Source organism: Podarcis cretensis (assembly GCF_951804945.1).
Source record: "Podarcis cretensis genome assembly, chromosome: 2".
In the NCBI taxonomy this organism is placed as follows: domain Eukaryota; kingdom Metazoa; phylum Chordata; class Lepidosauria; order Squamata; family Lacertidae; genus Podarcis; species Podarcis cretensis.
Genome location: NC_137171.1, coordinates 121,505,019 through 121,528,320, shown reverse-complemented (window position 1 = coordinate 121,528,320; position 23,302 = coordinate 121,505,019). Strand labels below are relative to the sequence as shown.

Here is a 23,302-nt window from a genome sequence, read left to right as displayed (position 1 = left end):
ACAGATATAAGGAATATAAGGAAGAATGGATAATGCTTATTGCATATTTCATGAACCAGTATAAAGAAAGACGTAGCTTAGCACGGCTCGTATAAATCCAGCAGTTGAAATAGATGAGAATATTTGATAACAAATTGGATGATTAAAAAGATGTGGATTACGTATAGTAGAAAAGCAAAGGAACCAGGAAAAGTGTGGCAGGAAAGTCATATGGTATATGTATACATGCTGTATTTGGTATGAAGTTGTAAGTGGGGCGAGGGAAGGAGAGAGGGGTTAAATATGCTCTGTTCTTGATTTTGAAAATGCAAATAATTTTTTTAAAAAATTGATCCCCTCTCCACAGAGGCATTTTTAAGGTGGGCACCCACCCCCACACCGATGGAGGAGCTGCTTAAATGTTAACATACGTCTCAGTCTACAACCTTCTAATATTATACAATAAAATTATAATGGTACAGGAATAATAATTAGGAGTGTTTTGCAGTTCTCCATGTGTTTCCTAGATGTTCACACACAAATGATTTTGCAGTGCTCCACTACTGCCTTAAGTTGTGTTTTCCGTGAAGTCCCATTGTACGTAGCATAACTCACACACCAAGGCCAGCCCAACACATTTTGACACCTGAGGCCGGCCCCCAAATGGCATCTCTCCCCCCACCAGGGAAGAAGCAGCGAGGGAAGATTTACATCCAGGGTGGAGGGAGAAAGATTAGCTCATTTTAAATGGTATTGTTTTAACATTTTGGTGTTTGATGCCATGAGCTCCTTGGGAGGAAGAGTGGGATAAAAACGTAAAACAAATTAAATATTTTGGGCATCATCTTTTCATTTCAGTGGGAGAACTTCCTCCTGGGATTGTGGACTTTTGGGGGAACCCTGCCTTGGTCATCTCCCACCACACTCTGCCCCAGATCAGGTATCTATATATTTCTTTTATTATATTCGCCCCAACCATCCTTTCTTCCAACCTGGAACCAAAAGCAGCATCCAGGTGGTCCCCCACCCAGGCACTGACCAGACTTCAGACCCGCTTGGCCTCATGTAACTTAATCCCACCCCAGCAAAACCACAGATTCTGTCCCCATCTCACTTTGGACTCTAGTTCTTCACTCACTTTGCAACAGAAGACCAATTATTGGCCCCTCCCGGCCAGAGTCTGTGAATATCCTCAGGAGATGTTGATCTCTGGAACTCCTGTGATAAGAAGAACCACTAAAGACGAAGGGGGTGCACACTTATTTGTTTCATTAAAATGGATATTAAAAATAATAATTATAATTTTATTATTTATATCCTGCCCATCTGGCTGGGTTTCCATTAATAACAGAATAAAACTTCAAACATTAAAAATTTCCTTAAACAGGGCTACCTTCTGGAAAAAATAATAACAATTACCGTATTTTTCGCCCTATAGGATGCACTTTTCCCCCTCCAAAAATGAAGGGGAAATGTGTGTGCGTCCTATGGGGCGAATGCAGGCTTTCGCTGAAGCCTGGAGAGCGAGAGGGGTCGGTGCGCACCGATCCCTCTCTCTCTCCGGGCTTCGGGCAGCTCTCCGCAAGCCGTAGGAGCCCAGTGGGAAGTTGCGCCGGGCTCCCAAGGCTTGCAGACAGCAGCCTGCAGCCCAAAACCCGGGGAGCGCAGTGGAGCGCGCCCCGGGCTTCGGGCAGCTCTCTGCAAGCTGTGGGAGCCCGGCGGGAAGTCGCGCCAAGCTCCTACGACTTGCGGAGAGCTGCCTGCATCCCGAAGCCTGGGGCGCGCCAAACAGATATCGGGCAGATATCCGCAAGTCTGGGGAGACCCCGCTCCTGGGGGGGAAACAATTTTTTTTCTTTATCCCCCCCCAAAAAAAAAACTAGGTGCGCCCTATGGGGTGAAAAATACGGTACATCCAGTGTCTTCAAAATAAGCTGCAGCAAATCCATTGGGTTAGGCAAGAAGAGTCCTGCAGCCCCTGGAGGTTTAAGAGGGTTATTGCATTCTTCTTTCTATGAAAGAGTCTCCTTAAGTAATGCCGGCCTATGAGAAGGGAAGGAAGATGGAGGGAATCGTATGGTGGGAACCACAGATGGACGGAGTATGTTCCTCAAGGGCCACAGGTGGAAAAGCAAGAATGTATGAGATAAAAATTAGGCAAATTGAAGGCAACAAAAGTAGTTTACTTGGAAGAGTTCATGTGGCCCCACTCCCAGTGGGTCACCCTTCCTAGAAGGCTGTGGGGACCAGGCAACAAGTCTCATGAACTGGAGGCCTGCAGCCCAAAAGAAGGGGCTGCTTATTTCAGTTCAAACTCTGGCCATGAAGCTCCTGATCTGCCTCTTCTCCTTGCTGGCTTCATCCTTGGCTGTCAGCAGAATCCGAAGCAAGAATCCCTCTCATCTCCTGTAGGAAAGTCGCCTCTCTCTTCAGCCACTCTGTTCCTTCTCTCTTTCAGCTTCAACACCTGAGCATCTAAGCATCCCTCCTCCTTGCCAACCATCCCTCCCTGCCAGTTTCTTCACTTCCTCACGCACAAGGTGGGTTGAAAACACTCAGCCAGAGCAGTTAGGCTGCTTTTACCCATTCCATGACATTACATCCGTTTAGCCAAAGGCTGGGCGGCCCAAGAAGCAGGTAGGCAGTATCAATTTAGCCTATTTCATGCATAATACACCTAAAGCAGTTCTCAGATGTTGCCTTTCCTTCAATTTGGATGGAAAGTGAGTGACACAAGATTGAGGACAAAAAACCAAGAGAAACCATCAAAATCACTGCTCAATCTCCCCACCACTTTTTAAAGCTTTTAGTTGCGTATATCCGGCACATTTCTGATGAATACAAACACATTTCTGAAAATCAGCTACAAAGCAAAATTAGCCAAAATCCATCAGAAAAGCATGATTATCCTCAAATTCTAGTTACAGCTGGAGTCACAATGGATGGGTGAGAGCCAGGATTAAGGAACATCATAAACAGCATTGAAGGACGGGAGGCGATCTGAGCCTCTGCAATTCACAGCAAAACTTGGGCAGGCTCCTTGTGGTCTCATCTCACACACTGGGCTGGTATGAAACTGCAGAAATAAAGAACAGGAGAGTTTCAAAGTTAAGCCAACATCAAGGTGTGGGGGCATCAGCATTACAAAGCTAGTGGGAACCCAAAGAACAGCTAGTCCAGCCTCACCATCCTTCATCATGTCAAATCAGACCTAAGATATGCTAGGAACACCACCTTAATGGGCTCGCAGAGCAAATGCCTGCAGAGGGCAGCTCAAGCAAGTGAGCCAAGCTGCACACTTTGGGGGAATACCAGAAGGACACAAAGTGGTCATACCGGAAGGAGAAATCCTTTTCCAGAACCCAAAATGTGACTATCTGTCATTCAGATAGTGGGTAGAAACCATTTCTCAAATGGAGAGAATTTTCCATGAAGCTGAGATGGACACACGGAATGAGTCACAAGAGCTTTTTTCAGCTCAATGAACACTCCAGATTATGTCACTCTTGGAAATCCCAAGGGGGGTAACAGGAGAAGCTTTTCCCCATTTGAGGATGTTCCCCACGGAGTCTTCTGCAAGAGCCCCACTTTGCCCCCACCTGCACCCCCACTTACCCCTGGCGGAGCTGTCGGACCCCTGGTCGCTTGCTGCAAAAGGGAGGAAACACAGGAGTCAGGATCCCAGGGAGCGAGATCCCATCCCCCCAGCCCTTCTCCTCCCTCCTTCCACCCCCATCACAAATCAGTCTCAATCTGGGGAGGGGCCTAAGAAGAGTCCAGGGACAGGCAGCCCAGAGGCAAGGGGGCTCAAGGACAGCAGTGGGGGGATAAGCAGATGTTGGAGGGCAAAGAGAGATGGGCACAGCTTGGCATGGAGGCAGCGGGAGACCAGAGCGGGGGTGGGTGTGATCTAGGCAGGAAGGGGGCAGAAAGGTAGAAGCTGGGGAGGGAGAGCAGTGGTGCCAAATGCAGAGCGGAGGATTCCTAACACCCACATACTTGAGCCAATGAACCAAATCTTTAGCTTCAGGTTCCAGTAAATTAAACCACCAGAGACCCCTCTCTCCCCCCACCCTCAGCTCTTCCTCCTGCTCCTTCCTGGAGCCCCTCCCTCAGCCGACAGTCTCTCTGCAGCCTTTTCCTGGCCCTGAGGGACCCCTTGCTGTCCCCAGACAGGCTGAGCAGACAGGCTGAAGCTTTCCATCAGGGTCTTGGGCTGCAGGACTAGGCCACCACCAGGTTTAGTTTTGTCTGTTTGTAACGTGTTCCTGCTCCATATTGGGGGGGGGGGGGAATATGTCAGGCAGAGAGAAGGGAGGAGTCACTCACTTGAGGCTGCTTTGTAGGCTGATTTCTCGCTCTGTTTCCCTGTAGAGTCAAAAGCAGAAAAAATACAAAATGAGTGCACAAAATACATAATAAAATAAAAACATCAGGTGGAAAGTGAATTTCCTGAGCAGATACAGATAGGTAGCCGTGTTGGTCTGCCATAGTCAAAACAAAAAATTCCTTCCTGAGCAGAGTGGCCAGCATTACTTTTGGTTTAAAGGGTGTTTTGTGGGGAGGGGTCTCTGTAGGGATACAAGGGGCAGTTTCCAAGAAGGCCCCACCAGCACATTCCCAGTTGGAGGCCAAGACAGAAGGACACAGGAGAGGCAGCAAACGCATCCAGGGTTTACTTACTGCGGATGAAGAAGAAGATGATCCCAGAGACCAGCAGGATGGCAGCCATGACACTCAGAATGACTCCCACAATGAACCCCAGGTTGACTGAAAGGGGACAAGAGACATTTTTATTCAGACTGGGGGCAGCAGCTCCCCAAGGCCTCAAGCAGGAGATTTGAGTGGAGGTGCTGAGCTATGAGCCCGGGAGGATTTTACGTGTGCAAAGCAGGCCCTCTTTCTCTCTCCTGACAGGCCAAGGTCTTCTCTGTAGTGGCCCCGACACAAGGGAGAGTCCAGCATTGGAGGTCTTCAAAATAACCAATTTATTTAAGGAAGACAGTTGACAGGCACACCTGTTTCATCACAGTCTCCTCCTGCTCAGGCGCTTCAGCCTTCTCTGTCCTGACCCTGAGAGGAAGGGATTCCCTCCCCCCTGAGACCCCCCAGAGCCCAGCATTACAGGCCTTCAGGGAAGGCACAAAGCCTTAGAAAAAAGCATCTTGTGTAGGGTTGCCATACGTCCGGTTTTTCCTGGACACGTCCTCTTTTTCAGACTTAAAATGTCTGTCCAGACAGATTTTTAGAATAAAGGAAAATGTCTAGGTTTTAAATAGAGGATAATTAATTAAAGCAAATAAATAAATAAATAAATAACAATATTGTTATTTTGGTTTTAAAAGTTAAGAACATTGCTACTAGCAATATATCACAGCCTCTATAGCCTACAAATTATAGAGGTATTTAAAATGAGAGTCATCATACAAACTCGAAGTTAAAAGTAGAAGTCGGCAAATGTGTTCTCTTTTTTGCTCTTCAAAATATGGCAACCCTAACACCAGAGCTTGTGAAATGCAAGGAGATCCCAAGGAGGGAGGATAACCAGAAATGCCCCCCAAACAACCCTCAACTCCTCCCAAGGTCCCCACAAGTACCTACAGAAATGAAATTGGAAAGGGGGGCTCTTGTCCACAGAGGGATGCCATAACAAATTTTTATTCCACACACTGTGCTGACACATTTGATTTTGAAGAAGTAAAATATCTGCCCACATTCTGTGACATCACAACTACTTTTGCTTAAAGGCAAAAAGGTGACAGCCAGTTTTTACCTACAACATCCAATTTGAGTTCAAGGCCTATGAGACACTTGCCAGAAAAGGCTGCATCTCTGCTAAAATCTACAGATTCTGATTCAGCTACTTCCCTCCAGAGACACAGACAGAATCCAACTGGGGTTCCCCATCTGAGGAGTTGGGTGGAAATCCCCCTCCCAGAGCCCACCCCTTCCCCTCCTGTCTGTCTGTCTGTCTGTCTCTCACCAGGCTCCTTCTCCCAGGCCACGTCCAGAGGCTTCTCCAGGCTGTCGTGCTCCACGCGGCACCGGAAGCGCTCCCTCTCCTCGGGGTCGATCTGGACACTGAGCAAGAGATAGTAGGTCCCGTCCGAGTTGGGGGCGACCAATCCTCGGAGGGTGCCCTCCTGCCAGACCTTCCCGTCCTTCACCCAGTTGGCATCAATCTCCTTGGGGTAGAAGCCGTGGACTTGGCAAACAAGGGTCTCCAGGCCGTCATAGTCTGCCTTCCTGGTCACCTTCACCACCGGAGCCTCTGCAAAAAGGGCCGCATTGGGGTTAACAGAGAGACATCCACAACAGAAGGAATCCTGTATTTTTTAAGAGCAGAGGAGCAGGGACCCAAGGGGCAAGCTAGTCAGAATCTCACATCTCCAGAAATTAAAATAACTGTGAATCAATGGGATTCCTCAACCTCCCTTGGCATCTTCCCCAGTCAGTGTCTATGGTGGAACTGTTTGTAGATGTTTTATCCTCTGTTTGCCAAAGCAGACTCCTTTGGGATGGAGGGCTGGGTAAAAATTAAATTAATTTGTCATCTTGCAAAGCTCTAACGCTACTCAAATACGTCAATTTGTGGTTCCAAGATTGTCCCAGGGAGCTGTCTCTAGGCTGAGGGGCAAATTTCACCAGGTCCCCAATGGCGGGATTCGTTCAGATCCTTCAAAGTTGCAAGTCATGAACTGATCCTGGTTCCTCTCTTGAGGGGGAAGAAATGCTGGACTGGCTGCTCTCTGTTCTCCGTGACTTTTCCGCTCCATAGTTAGTGAACAAAGCCAAGAGCCCTGGGAAAGACAGAGCTCCTTTCTGGTTCTCCCGCCTGCCCTGAAAGGGTCCCTTGAGGTTGGAAAGAGCCCATCTCCCTTCTCCACGGCTGCCTCCCCTGGAATAGAAATGGCAGACCAGGAGGCCCAGTAAGCCAGCAACTTACGCACATTTAACTTGTGCAAATACAGATTTACGCACCTGCCAAAAATATTCTAAAAAACAAAAAGAGGAGGCAGGCGTCTGGAGAAGGACTTTGGCAACCCAATCGCCCTTGAATCCAATATACACAATTTTGGCTTTAGGCACGATTTGCAGAATGTAACCCTTTTTCAAAAACTGGCTCCCTGGGTAGCTGTTGTCTGAAGGGGCTGTTCCAGGATCCCACCCACTTTGCAGTGCCTGGACTGGAAACTCGGTCTAGGAGGGGATGTGACTGTGCTGAGGAGAGCAGGAAGGAAGGAAGTCCAAGCCCTTACTCAACTGAAATCTCTGACCTCAGCAGAACCTCTGCCCCAAAGAGGATGATTCCCAGCCTCCTTTGCACGTTGTCACCCTTGAAAACGCTTCATTGTGGCTTTTGGGGCGAAACCCTCAACCTCAATAAATATGCTCAGTGTCTCTGGGGTGAATTATCACCAGGCCCCCATAGATGAATTTGCTCAGATCTCTCTAAGAATGGCTAAGCTTACAAAAATTTATCACCTGCCTGATAACAAATGCTGAAAATGTAAAGAAACTGAGGGAACATTCTTTCACCTTTGGTGGGCATGCCCAAAGGTTAAGGCTTTCTGGGAAATGATCTATAATGAACTAAAAAAGGTATTCAAACATACCTTTCCTAAGAAACCAGAGGCCTTCCTTCTGGGCACTGTCGGCCAATTGGTGTTAAAGAAAGATAGAACATTTTTTATGTATTCAACGACCGCAGCAAGGATACTCATCGCAAAGTATTGGAAGACACAAGATTTACCCACCCGGGAAGAATGGCAGATGAAGGTGATGGACTACATGGAATTAGCAGAAATGACTGGCAGAATCCGAGACCTGGGAGAAGAGTCGGTGGAAGAGGACTGGAAGAAGTTCAAAGAATATCTCCAAAAACATTGTAAAATGTTTGAATGTTAAAATGATGTTGGATATAAAGATTATATGGCATCAGTGACATAGTAAAAAGAAATATGCAAAAATGTTTTAAGAAAAAAGGGCATGACCAGAGTAAAATTATGTCAAAACTAAACAAATGATATAAGGGATTAAGTTATAAAGAACATGTGATAAATGGATTTAAAAAGAAAGGAAAACCGAAGACATAATAGGTTGAAATGTATAATATTGAATAAGATTGGAAAGAGGGTAGGAATTGCTGAACTTGATTGTGTAAAGGGGAACACAGAAAAGGGAGATGTGAGGAAGTCAGGAAAGAGGGTTATAAAGATAGCAAGTAAAAATCTAGATTTTTATTTTTTCTCTGTTTTTTGTTCTTTCTGATCACTTTTATTTTTTGTTTGTTTTTGGATTGTGTTGTTTTTGACTGTCTTTCTCTTTTGTTTTGTCTGATTGTGATATTTGTTTTATTATGCAAAATCTTAATAAATATTTTATTAAAAAAAAGAATGGCTAATACGTGTGTGTCAGTCCTCAAAAAGGGGTGGGCTAGAATTATTTCATTTTTAATTAATTTTCATTTTAACAAATCTTAGTAAGAGAGAGACAGGACCCCTCATGCTTCTCTTGGCTGGTCTGACTTTCCCTCCCCATCTGCAGCAGATCCATCACGACAGGAAGCAACTTCTGGGATACCAACTAAACTCCTCCGCCTGGAACATAGATAGATACACTCGGAATTTCTAAATCTTTTGTAGGATGCCATCCTCTGTCCCCTTACAAGGGAGTAAGCAGGGACACCTTCTGAAGGTGCTATGGACTTGGACAACTGTTCTGCTCAAGTGTCCACTGTTTCCTTTTCAAGGAAGGAGATGGGGGCCTGGGGGTTGGTCATGTGACCTCCCAGGAGCCCCACCTGGTCTAGGTGCCCTCAGCCTCCGCTGGACCTTAACTCCCCAGTCCTGGGGGAGACAGACGGAGGTCCTTGGTCAGGCCCTGCTTCCTACATAGCATGACGGATTTCGCTCTCAATATAGGGCCATAGTTGTCAACTTTTCCCTTTTCTTGCGAGGAATCGTGTTTGGAATAAGGGAATTTCCCTTAAAAAAAGGAAAACGTTGACAGCTATCTATAGGGCAGGATTCCCAGCCCCACCCCCATTGTGCAATGGTCCATTCCAGTCAAAACACTGGATCGTGATTGGCCCCTGTGCCAGATTCCTGAAGGCAGAAGAGTGGACTGTACCATTTCAAGGCACGGGGTTGGGGAAGATGACACTTCTGAATGTTCCCCATGGAAAAAAGTAAAATTCCTCACAAATAAAATACAGTGGTGCCTCGCAAGACGAAAAGAATCCGTTCCGTGAGTCTCTTCGTCTAGCGGTTTTTTCGTCTTGCGAAGCAAGCCCATTAGCGGCTTAGCGGATTAGCGCTATTAGCGGCTTAGTGGCTTTCAGCGGCTTAGCGATAAGTGGCTTAGAAAAAGGGGGGGGGAAGGGGGAAAAAGGCGGAAAAACTCGCAAGACATTTTCGTCTTGCGAAGCAAGCCCACAGGGAAATTCATCTTGCGAAGCGCCTCCAAAACGGAAAACCCTTTCGTCTAGCGGGGTTTTCGTCTTGCGAGGCATTCGTCTTGCGGGGCACCACTGTATATAATAAGGTAGAAGTGGGAACTCCCATACTCTCTCACCATGTGCAGGTTTTCTGCTAACCTACAGTTTTAGTGAGGGGGCTGCATCCTGCCCTCTAAGACATATTTTATGGGCTCCCCACACATTTTCTATTTTTTTATCTAGTTTTAAAGACTTTAAAGGCAAGAGGTTTTCTGTATCTCCCCTCAAATCTGTCCATTTCAATTTTCTTTTTTTATTTAATTTAAATTGCATTTTGCTTTACTGGCCCCTTCCCTGCTGTTTCTTTGTGCCCCCTCCCCCCATTTGTCTTTTGCCACCCCTTATTCTAGCCAAAGGGGCATGGGGGGACTGTTTTTAAGCATCTCCCCCCCAATCATAGTCTAAAATGACCCCCTTTCTCCTCCCAAACCTCTGCCACCACCACCAGGAAAAGTGTTTGCTGTTTGGTCCAAAAGGAAGACTGTTAAGGGGGGGTAGCTTAAAGGAAAACTGCCCCACTGAGCCCCCCTCCCCTCCCCTCTGCACCCCCCTCACCTGTCCTCAGCAGAGTCTCCTTCCCATAGTCCAGGTGTCTCTGCAGCCACTCAATGCAAATCTTCTCCAGGTAGGCTTTATAGTACTGGTTCCCGGCCGATTCAGCATCCCACTTCCCCTTGGTCACTTGGGCCTCTGTATCGGCTGCCGTCCAGGTGAGGGTCTCCTTGTCAAAGGCGATGAAGTCCCTCCCGTTGTAGCCAAACTGCCAATACCCTTCTTTGCGCCCGTCTGACCTCAGCTCACAACCATGCATCTCCTGCAGGGAGGGAAAACCTGGGGGTGGGAGTGGAAGGAAACACCCGAGATGTCAAGAGTTGTGTGTGCACAAGAGAGAGATTATTATTCCTTTATTCAAGTTCTATACCGGCCTTCATCCAAAGACCACAGGATGGTTTACAAGAGAACACCACCAAAATATATACCATAGAGGCAGACAAATAAATAATAATAATAATAGCACACAGCCCCTTCCAGTTTAAAAGAACATAGATTGTTGAATTAGCCAAAGGCCTCGGAGAATAGGGATGTTTTCGCTTGGCGCCTAGAGTCATGTGATGCCAGGCAAGAGACAAAACCAGACCAGGAATGCAAAGAGAAGTTCAGAACAGGATATATATATATATATATATATATATACACACACACACACACACACACACACACACACACACACAAAAACACACACAAACACTCTCAGTTTCAGGGAAACAACCTCAGGTTCAGGGAAGAGTCAGAGGCAGCATGTGAACCATGAGGAGGAAATGGAAAGAAATGGATGTTATATCTCTTTCCCCCCCCACACACAGTTTTTAACCATAGGTAAAGGTAAAGGTACCCCTGCCCGTACGGGCCAGTCTTGACAGACTCTGGGGTTGTGCGCCCATCTCACTTAAGAGGCCAGGGGCCAGCGCTGTCCGGAGACACTTCCGGGTCACGTGGCCAGCGTGACATCGCTGCTCTGGCGAGCCAGAGCCGCACACGGAAACGCCGTTTACCTTCCCGCTGGTAAGCGGTCCCTATTTATCTACTTGCACCCGGAGGTGCTTTCGAACTGCTAGGTTGGCAGGCGCTGGGACCGAGCAGCGGGAGCGCACCCCGCCGCAGGGATTCGAACCGCCGACCTTTCGATCGGCAAGCCCTAGGCGCTGAGGCTTTGACCCACAGCGCCACCTGCGTCCCTCTAGTTTTTAACCATAATCCAACACAAAACTGAGTAGTTTACAGTGCAATTATATGTGTGCTAACCAGAAGTAAGAAGCACTGAGTTCAGTGAGACTTACTCCAGGTATATCCGTGTATAGAATTGCAGTCCTGATTTCACTGAAATATATGAGTCTTCTTTTACTTACTCCTGTGTTGGATTATGGTCTTGGAGTTTGTTTGGGGCCGGGGTTTTTTTTGCAGTTTCTTTTTTTTTCTTCCCCCTCCCAATTAAAAATAGTTTATTTGTCACAGCATATATTTCAAACATTCTCATAACCTTAAAAATCATAAAACAACACATCATGTACTCTAATCTCATTAAAGGGAAGGAGTACATAATGTCTGCAACAATCTGAAAGGTTAAAATGTATACTTCATGAATCCCAAACTGTGTTACCCACCCCAAACACTACCCCCCCCCATGAGCCTCACTACCCGTGTGTTCAATAAAATCGCCCCATACTGCATAGAGGTTATTGTCTTCCTTTTGGCCTGTTGCTACCCACGGTTTCCATGTTAGTTTTTCCAATAAAGCTGTCCACCAGACTGCTTCATGCCTCTTATCCTGTCACAAATTCTACTCATATTGATCCAAAACATATTCCGACGTATAGTTAGCAGAGTAAAAACTTGTTTAGGGAATTTTTTCATGTTTGATGTTTTATCGAGTTTTTAATATTCTGTTGGGAGCCACCCAGAGTGGCTGGGGAAACCCAACCAGATGAGTGGAGTTTAAATAATAAAATTTATTATTATTATTATTATTATTATTATTATTATTATTATTACTACGCTGAATAATTTCACTTCGACTGCCAAGGCCAGACAATTTGGACAACTGTAAGTCTGAGTATAGGCTGAATATAAACCCCTCGCTCTGAATGATCCTGCAGCTAATGTCTTCATTTCAACTAATTCGCTTATTTAGCTTATGTAGGTAGCAATTTAAGATTTTAAGGATGCTTTCTCACCGCTGCTGTATCACAGTCACCATCTTTCCCACTTTGCCCCCCACTATGTTAAATCTTTGTTGCAGTTTCTAAATGGCAAATATACATTGCTTTTCACTTTGAACCACCACACAACAGTTCCAGAATTGTGTTTGTTTTCCAGAATATGACACAAAATTTAGCACCCTGAGAATGTTAGGGGTTTTGTTTTTGTTTTTTCCCCTCAGGGGAAGCAAAGTTTTATCTTGCTTGAACAAATGTTGGCAATCCCTGGTAAACTCAGTACATTTGTACCTCAGCTCCCGAATGCCATGGGAGTAGAATGTTCCAGATCCCAAACGATCGAAACCCAGAAGTGAATGTTCTGGTTTTCAAACGTTGTTTTGGAAGCCGAATGTCCGATGAGGCTTCTGCAGCTTCCAATTGGCTTTGGTTTCCGAACGTTTTGGAAGTCAAACGGACTTCTGGAACGGATTCCAAGGTACAACTGTAATCAGAAAGCAGCTGGGCCTCATTGACCAGCACTCTGGACAGCGCCTTCTCAGTTCCCCCAAAAAACAAGATCCCTGCCCCAGCATGGGTTCTCAAGGAAAAAGCAATTCTCCTTTTCTCTTTGCCAGGGGTTTGCACAGTGACTGGCCCAATCGGTCAATTTCACAAATCAGGATGATGACCATTATCATATAACCGACCTGCAGCTCATTCCCAAGTGCCTTTTTGCAGAGTAAAAATATATCTTCACCTCGCCCCTTTCGTATCAGCAGGCATCTCCCTTTGCCTCCTGAGCGCCAGAGAGAGTCTCTGTCTCTCCTGCCTTCCACTCACCTCCGCTCTGGTTGAAGCGAGTCTGCAGGGTTACTAGGTTCCGCCACAGCACTCTCTCAGCGCCCTGAAAGAGTTGCGTGCTCATCTCCCAGTACCGAGGATCCTCCTTTTCCGCCTTCCTTATCCAGGGGACCTGAGGCAGCGCCTCCTTGGTGTCACTGTCGTACTGAACAAATGGCTGGTCATCCACGTACCCCACAGCAATGAACTGGGGCAGCCCCTGGTCAGGCTCAGACACGGCTGTGTAGAAGTAGCGCAGGGAGTGAGAAGTGGAGCCTGGAAAGGAAGAGAAAAGGGGGCAGAGAGTTAGGGGTCCTGCAGATGAAGGCAGCAGCCTAATCCTGCTGTATTACAGGAAGCAGCCCTAAATTAGGAGATCCAAAGTTCAGCAGGGTTTGGGGGAGTTTGTAGACCTGCCCTTTATGTTTAAGGAAGCAGAGCAGAGGGAGCCTGGAAAGGAAGAGAAAAGGGGGCAGCGTTAGGGGTCCTGCAGCTGAGGGCTCTCTGACAATCCAGCAGCCCCCAAACGGAAGATCTGAGGTGTATATGGCAATGGGTTTGTAGCAATGCCCCTTCCCAGCACCTATGCTCTGTAGAATCAAAACAAAACATTTCATAGCTTCCCCACTGCCATTCCCCTATTTGAGGTATATTCCATTTTCATGGAAAAATTGCAAATAAACTGGGAGAGAATTGAGGGATAGAGTGTAAAAAAACAAAATTTGGGGGGAATCAGGAGCCATGGGAACAGAAAGTTCGAGTGTTGTGGCATAAGGAGGGGAAGGGGGATAAATCTTTGCAGCTCCCAGAGGCTGCCTCAAAGGGGAAAAAAAAGAGGGGGCAGGCAAAGGTGCTCTGTAGATACACCTGGAAACAACAACAACACACACACACACCTGGCCAGACCCCACAATCCATCTCTGTTTCCCTTTGAGGGGCAACCGTCGAGAAGGCTCTGCACTGTCAAGTTTCTGCCCCAAAGGGATTGGGAAGAAAGGGGGAAAGGGCAGAAGTTGAATCTGCACCAAGCCTCGTGTTTTTAATTCCAGGACACAACATACCCATCAATCAGTGTTTGAAATCCGCCAGGCATGTTTTGCAACCGGCACGGGTCCAACTGCGACCACACATGGAGATCTCTGGATACTAAGCTGGCGACTGACATCTCCATCTGGCTGGCCCCTCCAGACTTCTTAAGCGGCTCAGCAGAGGAGCTTATTCACTGCATTTAGATCCCACCTTTTTCACCCCCCTCCTCAGTTAATCCCTACCACAACCCTGTGAGGTAGGTGAAGAGGCTGTGACTGACTCCAAGGTCACCCAATGAGCTTCATGGCGGAGTGGGGATTTGAATCTCAATCTCCAAGGTCCTTGTCCCAACACTCTAACCACAATGGCTTCCTAGAGTCCTTCTGCCTTGGGACAGCTCTATAAATGAAGCAGGTGAGGCTGAGGCAGCAAGAACAACAACAACAATAGTAAATTGACATGCTGCCCATCTGACTGGGTTGCTCCAGACACTTTTGGTGGCTTGTAAAACCACAGTAAAACATCAAACATTAAAAACTTCTCTATACAGGACTGCCTTCTGATGTCTTCTAAAAGTCAGATAGTTGTTTATTTCCTTGACACCCTGCAGCAATGGCCCAGTCATTCCTCATCGTGGACAGAACTGGGGAGGACAGGAAGTTGTGCTCCCAAACGCCTATAATTCATTCCCTTCCCCTGGGGAGTTCACGGCAGAGATGGGCTTTGAACCAGAGTGTTATGGGTTCGAGCCCCACGGTGGGCAAAATATTCCTGCATTGCTGATGACCCTCATGGTCCCTTCCCACTCTACGATTCTGTGGAATAAATACAGTGGAATAAATACAGTATTCTAGGGAATAAATACAGTGGTACCTCGCTTTAAGAACAGTCCTGTTTAAGAACGATTTGGTTTACAAACTCCGCAAAACCAGAAATAGTGTCTTGGTTGGAGAACTTTACCTCGGTCTACGAATGGAAGCTGAATGGTCTAAGGGCACCGGCGGTGGGAGGCATTATTAGGGAAAGCGCGCCTCAGTTTAAGAACAGTTGTGGTTTAAGAACAGACCTCTGCAACGGATTAAGTTTGAAAGCCGAGATACCACTGTACCATTAATTACCGTATTTTTCCCTCTATAACACGCAGATTTTTTCTCCTAAAAAGGAAGGGGAAATGTCTGTGCGTGTTATAGAGCGAATGTGTGGTCCCTGGAGCCGAAAAATCAGGCAAAAATCAAATCGCGGTGCTTCATGGAGAAGGGAAAACTGAAAAGAGGAAGCGGCTGCTTTCCTGCATCTGCCTCAGGGTCTTACTGCCCACCCACCTCTGTTTCGTTGCTGTGTTTGCTGAAATGGAACAAAGAGCAGGGAAAGCCCCTCCCCTCCAGGCAAGCAGAGGGGAATTCCTCTCTGTGCTCAGGTGCTGCTGGGGGAGAGGGAGAGAGAGGGGGGAAGGGAGAGAGGGGGGAGGGATAGAGAGAGGGGGAGGGAGGGAGGGAGGGAGGGAGAGATAGCTGGCTTGGGTGGGGGGAAACTTTTGCCTTTCTTTCCTCCCTCCCGTTAAATCCCTCTCCTGCATTCTTAGCCAGCTGCTTCTCTGCACACCCCTCTCATGTCCCTTCTTTGTTTTTCCTTCGCTCCCCACTTAAAATGTGGTTACAAAGCATAGATCCACATGGATCCTCAGGATCTTTGCATTGGGTCACCCCAAATTCACCATCAGATCACATAGCATGTCCATGGCTACAGCCTGCCCCCCCAAAATCACGCACCCACTGTTGCCTGGGGCCGCAATGGTGCAAAAACGTGGTTAAAAAGCATGGATCCACATGGATCCTCAGGATCTTTGCATTGGGTCACCCCAAATTCACCATCAGATCACATGTCTGTGGCCATAGCATGAAGCCCAAAAATGATACATCCACTGTTTCATTCAGAATGTTTTTTCCCCTTGTTTTCCTCCTCTAAAAACGATGTGCGTGTTATGGTCAGGTGCGTGTTATAGAGTGAAAAATATGGTATATTACTCTCCAGCGCAGCTCCCTTTCCCATAGGCTATACAAACACTAGCCATTAGATGGTGGAAGGAGCCAACACAGATCATCCCCATCAAGGAAGATGGGTTAACTTTTGTCTTGTTCACAACCATCCTGCTCTCCTTCTCCCTCTCCACACCTTGCCGTGAATGCACACTGAGCGGGGAAGGGACATGTGCCCCTTTGTGCCTTAGGGAAGAGAACAAGGCTCCGTGGTGGATAGCTACAGCAAATTCTCAAGTGGCACAGCCCTACAGAATACACGATCAGCCCCACGGCTACTCCACACCCCCAAGAAAAAACTGACACCCCTCAATTCTCACCTGGGATGAAGGACAGGATATAAGACTCAGACTATCTCAGTATTTTATACCAACAATGGCCTCACATTTGGGGGCACCAAGTTAGGACCTTCCTTCTGACACCCATTATGGTCTCTGCCTAGACCCCACCCCACGAGATTATCCGAGCTCCACAGCAATGTCTGGCAAAGGCCTGGCGAGAGATTCGGGGGCAAGGGGGCCTTAGCAAAGGCTTCTCGCATCCCCACCCCTGTGGGGACTGCGATGATGAGTTGCAGACATTAGGACCGGATGACATCTGGCTTTCAACATTGCGACACATCACCCGCTAAACGTCACAATATACCAATATATTGTGATGTCTTAAATAAGGATGGAGCTAAGGAGAGGCAGCAGCTGCCTTCACGGTTTCCCCTGCATTGTGATTTTTGCACAGCACCCACCCACTCCATGATTCGTGACAGGTCTAGAATTATGAAACCGGTATCATGATATGGGCTTCAAACCCGTTTCGGACGATGTTTCTTCACCTGAAACTGTTCTTAACCTGAGGTACCACTTTAGCTAATGGGGCCTCCCGCTGCTGCCGCACGATTTCTGTTCTCATCCTGAAGCAAAGTTCTGAACCTGAGGTACTATTTCTGGGTTAGCGGAGTCTGTAACCTGAAGCGTCTGTAACCCGAGGTACCACTGTATGACTCTTCTCAAAACATCTAAGGAGTTGAAATACAGAGGCTGGATGGTTTGCGTGGGTGGAGTCGGAAACCCACAAGACAAACATTTCCTTCCGCTATTTCCCTCCAGCTCAGTTTCCTTTCACGAAAGATCAAGTGAGACCCAGTTCTGATGCCTGAACCTCCTGGAGAACTTTCTCCCAGTTCAAATCACAAGAGCTCAGAGGAAAGCTGGGAGTTGCGTGTGGGTCTCAAAAAGCCACAAAGCCAGTCCCACGTCCCCCAAGAGGAGGAACCTAAGGCCAGTTGCTCCCCTCCCCATCTCTCCCATGCAACTGACAGGAAGGGGGCTGCACCCCACGGCAGATATTGAGTGACCTTAACAAGACAGAGAATTAACCAATTTTATGCCTTTAGGTTTTTTTAAGCTTTCTGGGTCACTTACAGACTTTGATGTGTAACAAGCAGCAAATAAGCTGAATAATAATAATAATAGTAAAATACCGTATTTTTTGCTCTATAAGACTCCCTTTTTCCCTCCTAAATAGTAAGGGGAAATGTGTGTGCATCTTATGGAACGAATGCAGGCTGCGCAGCTATCCCAGAAGCCAGAACAGCAAGAGGGATTGCTGCTTTCACTGCGCAGCGATCCCTCTTGCTGATCTGAGATTCAGATTTTTTTTTTCTTGTTTTCCTCCTCCAAAAACTAGGTGCGTCTTGTCTGGTGCGTCTTATAGAGCGCAAAATACGGTATTTATACCAGTTTTCCATTAAACGATTTCCAAAACTATTTGCAATAAAAGCAAACGACATTTGGGGGGGGGGGGTGGAGTCACAACCATTTTAAAAAAGGACCAAACACAAGTACAGTGGTACCTCGGGTTGCAGACGCTTCAGGTTACAGACGCTTCAGGTTACAGACTAACCCTGAAATAGTACCTCGGGTTAAGAACTTTACCTCAGGATGAGAACAGAAATTGCACGGCGGCAGCGGAAGGCCCCATTAGCTAAAGTAGTACCTCAGGTTAAGAACAGTTTCAGGGTAAGAACGGACCTCCAGAACAAACTAAGTTCTTAACCCGAGGTACCACTGTAGGTAATATTCTTCTGCAAAGCTGTGAAGGGCAGGTGAATCGTACCTAACCTCAAAACCTCTCTCTCTTCCCGCCTGGAGGATGTGGACTATTTGGACCTCTTCCTATCAGGATTCAGGCCCCATCATGGGATTAATAATAATAATAATAATAATAATAATAATAATTTATTATTTATACCCCACTCATCTAGCTGGGCTTCCCCAGCCACTCTGGGTGGCTTCTGACAAAATATTAAAATACAAACATTAAAAGCTTCCCTAAAGAGGGCTGCCTTCAGATGTCTTCTAAAAGTATGGTAGTTGTTGTTCTCTTTGACATCTGGTGGGAGGGCGTTCCACAGGGCGGGTGCCACCACCGAGAAGGCCCTCTGCCTGGTTCCCTGTAACTTGGCTTCTCACAGTGTGGGAAGCACCAGAAGGCCCTCAGCACTGGACCTCAGTGTCCGGGTAGAACGGTGGGGGTGCAGGGCTGCTTGGGAGTGGGTCCCAGCCAACTAAATGTCTGGGGCAGGTTCCACAGGAGGGGATGCACTGCGACAACCAATCTCAGTGATCATGGGTAGGAGGAGATCAGACCACGTCATTACCGAGGAGGCAGGTTCAGTCGTTGTTAATAATAATAATAATAATAATAATAATACTTTATTATTTATACCCCACCCACTCTGGGCAGCTTCCAACAAAATATTAAAATACAGTAATCCATCAAACATTAAAAGCTTAAGGACTACCCCTGCCTCCGGGTCTGGTCTTGACCGGATGGATACTAGAATCAGCAAGGGATACCTACATGCCCTGAAGGTGCTGCTGTCTACATATCTAGATGCTGAAGGTGCAGCAGTTAGACTGGTGACTGGGAGCAGCTGCTGAGACCACATAACACCGGTCTTGAAAGACCCACATTGGCTCCCAGTACGTTTCCAAGCACAATTCAAAGTGTTGGTGCTGACCTTTAAAGCCCTAAACGGCCTACGGTCTGCAAATAATAACATCCTCAAGGTCCCAGGCCTCTGAGAGGTTAGGCTGGCCTCAACTAGAGCCAGGGCCTTCTCGGCTGCGGCTCCAACCTGGTGGAATGCTCTGTCCCAAGAGACTAGGGCCCTGCGGGACCTGACATCTTTCCGCAGGGCCTGCAAGACAGAGCTGTTCCACCAGGCCTTTGGGCAGGGCGCAGCCTGACTCCCTCCTCTGGCAACCTGCACAGAATTTTGCTTAATCGGTTGCCATTAATTTGATTTTAATTAATTTTTATAATGAAATATTTTTAGAATGTGTGATTATTGGATTGTTTGATTATTTGATTATTGTTAGCCGCCCTGAGCCCGGCTTCGGCTGGGGAGGGCGGGATATAAATAAAATTTATTATTATTATTATTATTATTATTATTATTATACCTGAAGGAGCGTCTCCACCCCCATTGTTCTGCACGCTGAGGTCCAGCTCCGAAGGCCTTCTGGTGGTTCCCTCACTGTAAGGTTACAGGGAACCAGGCCTTTTCGGTGGTGGCACCCGCCCTGCAAAGCTGACAACTTTTCCCTTTTCTTGCAAGGAATCTGATTCGGAATAAGGGAATTTCCCTTAAAAAAAAGAGAAACGTTGACAGCTATGCCCTCCTTGTGGAACACCCTCCCATCAGATGTCAAGGACATCATTATAACCATATAACCTTTAGAAGACATTTGAAGGCAGCCCTGTATAGGGAAGCCTTTTAATGTGTAATGTTTTACCAGGGTTGCCATATGTCCAGAATTTTAGGTATTCAGCATCCAGGCGGAAAATGCTGAAATATCCTGGACGTATGACAGCCTGTCAGAGGTGTAGATTTTGGTGAATTTAATTTAAAATCGTTCAAAAGAAGCTAAACAACTTTGGTCAATGCTCCCCACCCCCCAAAAAAAAACCTCAACAGATGTTCACTTTTTGAAATATGGCAACCCTAGTTTACTACGGCTTTATCATTTGCTGGAAGCTGCCCACAGTGGCTGGCACAACTCTGGCTGAGTGGCATAATAATAATAATAATAATAATAATAATAATAATAAATCATTATTATTCCCTTTTCTGTGGTGACTCCCCATTTGTGGAATGCTCCCCCCAGGGAGACACCAGAGGGGGAAAGGTAGTCTTCAACTAGGCCTTAGACTGATTAAACTATGGCAGTTTGTGTGTGTGTGTGATAATTTTGTTTGCTATTTTGTTATGCCTTATGTTTTTATATTGTAAACTGCCCCGTAATCATCGGGTGGAGGGCAGTACAGAAATTCAGTACACAATTTAGTAAAGAATAATAATAATAACACTGGATATGCAAAAGCTTTTCTAAAGGCAACTCCACTTTCAAATTCTGCATTTTGGGGGCAGGCAGCGCAAGCGGAATTTGAGGGGGAAAGCGGCACAAACGGGTGACGATCGCGCCAGAGAAAAGAAACAACCGACCAGCAGAGTATTTGGCAGTTGCGGGCCAGGGGATCCCTCCGTCACGGGGGTTGGACTGGATGACCCTCAGGGTCCCTTCTATCCAGTGGCGTAGCGTGGGTTGTCAGCACCAGGGGCAAGGCAAGTAATTTGCGCCCCCTAACCCTTGGATTTGCACCCCCTTACCCGTGGATTTGCGCCCCCTTACAAGTGGATTTGCGCCCCCTAACCCGTGGATTTGCGCCCCCTAACCCGTGGATTTGCGCCCCCTAACCCGTGGATTTGCGCCCCCTTACCCGTGGATTTGCGCCCCCTTACAAGTGGATTTGCGCCCCCTAACCCTTGGATTTGCGCCCCCTAACCCGTGGATTTGCGCCCCCTAACCCGTGGATTTGCGCCCCCTAATCCTTGGATTTGCGCCCCCTAACCCGTGGATTTGCACCCCCTAACCCGTGGATTTGCACCCCCTTACAAGTGGATTTGCGCCCCCTTACCCGTGGATTTGCGCCCCCTAACCCGTGGATTTGCGCCCCCTAACCCGTGGATTTGCGCCCCCTAACCGTGGATTTGCGCCCCCTAACCCGTGGATTTGCGCCCCCTAACCCGTGGATTTGCGCCCCCTAACCCGTGGATTTGCGCCCCCTAACCCTAACCCCCAGATGTTGCGCCCGGTGCAGCCGGCCCCCCCTGCACCCCCCAGGCTAGGCCACTGCTTCCATCCCTTCTTCCGTGCTATGATTCTCACGTGTCCTCCACGCGCGAGGGGCGAGGCGCTTCCCACGCCGTTGATCCCGCCGCCCTCGCAGGGCTGGCTTCTTTCTGCGAGCCGAGCAAGGCTGCGCTCTCTGCCCCGGGCGGCATACAAAGCGCACCAAGTCCCCAGGGGGCCGGGAAGGAAGAGATCCGGACTCCGGATCCAGTCCGGACAGGGAACTCCCGCCCCGCCCGCCCCTGGCAAAGGTCCTCAGCCCCGCAGTTTGACCCCCGAGGTACTGACCTGCGCAGTCCAGGAGAAGCAGCAGCAGCAGGGGGGCAGCCGCCCCCAGGATCAGGGGGGGCCAGCGGAGAAGGAGGACCCCCATCTCCCCCCCAAAACGATGCTCCTTTTTCTCCTCTTACTCCAGCGACGTCCTTCTCCCTCCGACTCTCCGAGACCCGCTCTCCGCCCCGCCCGCGGAACCAGCAGCAGAGCGAGCCGGGATTGGGCGAGGGGAAAATATTCCGCCAATCGGAAATCCGCGCGCTGATTGCGGCACCGGTCGCCAGGCAGAACTCCAGGCGCAAGTTTGGGAGCGAGGCTGGGGAGGGAAAGAGAAAGTGACTGCACAGTGGTACCTCGGGTTACATACGCTTCAGGTTACAGACGCTTCAGGTTACAGACTCCGCTAACCCAGAAATCGTGCTTCAGGTTCAGAACTTTGCTTCAGGATGAGAACAGAAATGGTGCTCCGGTGGCGTGGCAGCAGCTGGAGGCCCCATTAGCTAAAGTGGTGCTTCAGGTTAAGAACAGTTTCAGCTTAAGAACGGACTTCCGGAAGGAATTCAGAACTTAACCCGAGGTACCACTGTATCTGAAGCTCCTCGCTGGGAATCGCCGCCTCCCTCCCTCCCTCCCTCCCCCCAGTGGCGTAGCGTGGGGGGGGTGCAGGGGGGGCCGGCCGCACCGGGCGCAACATCTGGGGGTTAGGGTTAGGGGGCGCAAATCCACGGGTTAGGGGGCGCAAATCCACGGGTTAGGGGGCGCAAATCCACGGGTTAGGGGGCGCAAATCCACGGGTTAGGGGGCGCAAATCCACGGATTAGGGGGCGCAAATCCACGGGTTAGGGGGCGCAAATCCACGGGTTAGGGGGCGCAAATCCACGGGTTAGGGGGCGCAAATCCACGGGTTAGGGGGCGCAAATCCACGGGTTAGGGGGCGCAAATCCACGGGTTAGGGGGCGCAAATCCACGGGCTAGGGGGCGCAAATCCACGGGTTAGGGGGCGCAAATCCACGGGTTAGGGGGCGCAAATCCACGGGCTAGGGGGCGCAAATCCACGGGTTAGGGGGCGCAAATCCACGGGTTAGGGGGCGCAAATCCACGGGTTAGGGGGCGCAAATCCACGGGTTAGGGGGCGCAAATCCACGGGTTAGGGGGCGCAAATCCACGGGTTAGGGGGCGCAAATCCACGGGTTAGGGGGCGCAAATCCACGGGTTAGGGGGCGCAAATCCACAGGCTAGGGGGCGCAAATGCACGGGTTAGGGGGCGCAAATCCACGGGTTAGGGGGCGCAAATCCACAGGCAAGGGGGCGCAAATCCACGGGTTAGGGGGCGCAAATCCACGGGTTAGGGGGCGCAAATCCACGGGTAAGGGGGCGCAAATCCACAGGTTAGGGGGCGCAAATCCACGGGTTAGGGGGCGCAAATCCACGGGTTAGGGGGCGCAAATCCACGGGTTAGGGGGCGCAAATCCACGGGCTAGGGGGCGCAAATCCACGGGTTAGGGGGCGCAAATCCACAGGCAAGGGGGCGCAAATCCACGGGTTAGGGGGCGCAAATCCACGGGTTAGGGGGCGCAAATCCACAGGCAAGGGGGCGCAAATCCACGGGTTAGGGGGCGCAAATCCACGGGTTAGGGGGCGCAAATCCACGGATTAGGGGGCGCAAATCCACGGGTTAGGGGGCGCAAATCCACGGGTTAGGGGGCGCAAATCCACGGGTTAGGGGGCGCAAATCCACGGGTTAGGGGGCGCAAA

At 48.7% G+C, this 23,302-nt stretch overlaps 2 protein-coding genes and 1 long non-coding RNA gene across 5 annotated transcripts in view; 2 read left to right on the top strand and 1 right to left on the bottom strand.

Annotated features, from left to right (window-relative positions):
• Positions 1-2,877, top strand: part of LOC307209129 — a 64,194-nt gene extending 61,317 nt beyond the window's left edge. Inside the window, exon 4 of the long non-coding RNA XR_013835319.1 lies at positions 347-2,877. This is a non-coding gene — a long non-coding RNA (uncharacterized lncRNA). The remainder of the gene's footprint in view (positions 1-346) is intronic.
• LOC307207901 (antigen peptide transporter 2-like) overlaps positions 1-2,877 on the top strand; it is a 58,623-nt gene extending 55,746 nt beyond the window's left edge. Inside the window, exon 13 of the mRNA XM_079962207.1 lies at positions 1,914-2,877. The gene's annotated coding sequence lies outside the window, so the exon portion shown is untranslated. The remainder of the gene's footprint in view (positions 1-1,913) is intronic.
• Positions 1,225-21,731, bottom strand: LOC307208852 (class I histocompatibility antigen, F10 alpha chain-like). 3 transcript variants are annotated; one of them, XM_079963853.1, is made up of 8 exons: positions 21,563-21,731; positions 13,015-13,290; positions 10,034-10,309; positions 5,963-6,250; positions 4,663-4,749; positions 4,309-4,347; positions 3,591-3,627; positions 1,225-3,039 (listed from the first exon to the last, which is right to left on the bottom strand). In XM_079963853.1, the coding sequence occupies exons 1-8, from the start codon at positions 21,645-21,647 to the stop codon at positions 3,033-3,035; spliced, it is 1,095 nt and encodes a 364-aa protein (XP_079819979.1). In that variant the 5' UTR covers positions 21,648-21,731; the 3' UTR covers positions 1,225-3,032. The 3 variants fall into 3 exon arrangements, with proteins under 3 accessions (XP_079819979.1, XP_079819978.1, XP_079819980.1); XM_079963852.1 differs by having other exon boundaries at positions 1,225-3,055; positions 3,595-3,627; positions 21,563-21,730; XM_079963854.1 differs by lacking the exon at positions 4,663-4,749 and having other exon boundaries at positions 1,225-3,055; positions 3,595-3,627; positions 21,563-21,730.
• Positions 21,732-23,302: the final 1,571 nt, after the last annotated feature.

Excerpts from the sequence above, each read along its gene's own strand:
- LOC307208852 (XM_079963852.1), bottom strand. The coding sequence starts at position 21,647 with ATGGGGGTCCTCCTTCTCCGCTGGCCCCCCCTGATCCTGGGGGCGGCT. Across the intron at positions 10,310-13,014 it reads TCGCTTCAACCAGAGCGGAG|GTTTTCCCTCCCTGCAGGAG; the intron begins GTGAGTGGAAGG and ends TCCCACCCCCAG. Across the intron at positions 4,348-4,662 it reads CATCTTCTTCTTCATCCGCA|GGAAACAGAGCGAGAAATCA; the intron begins GTAAGTAAACCC and ends TTGACTCTACAG.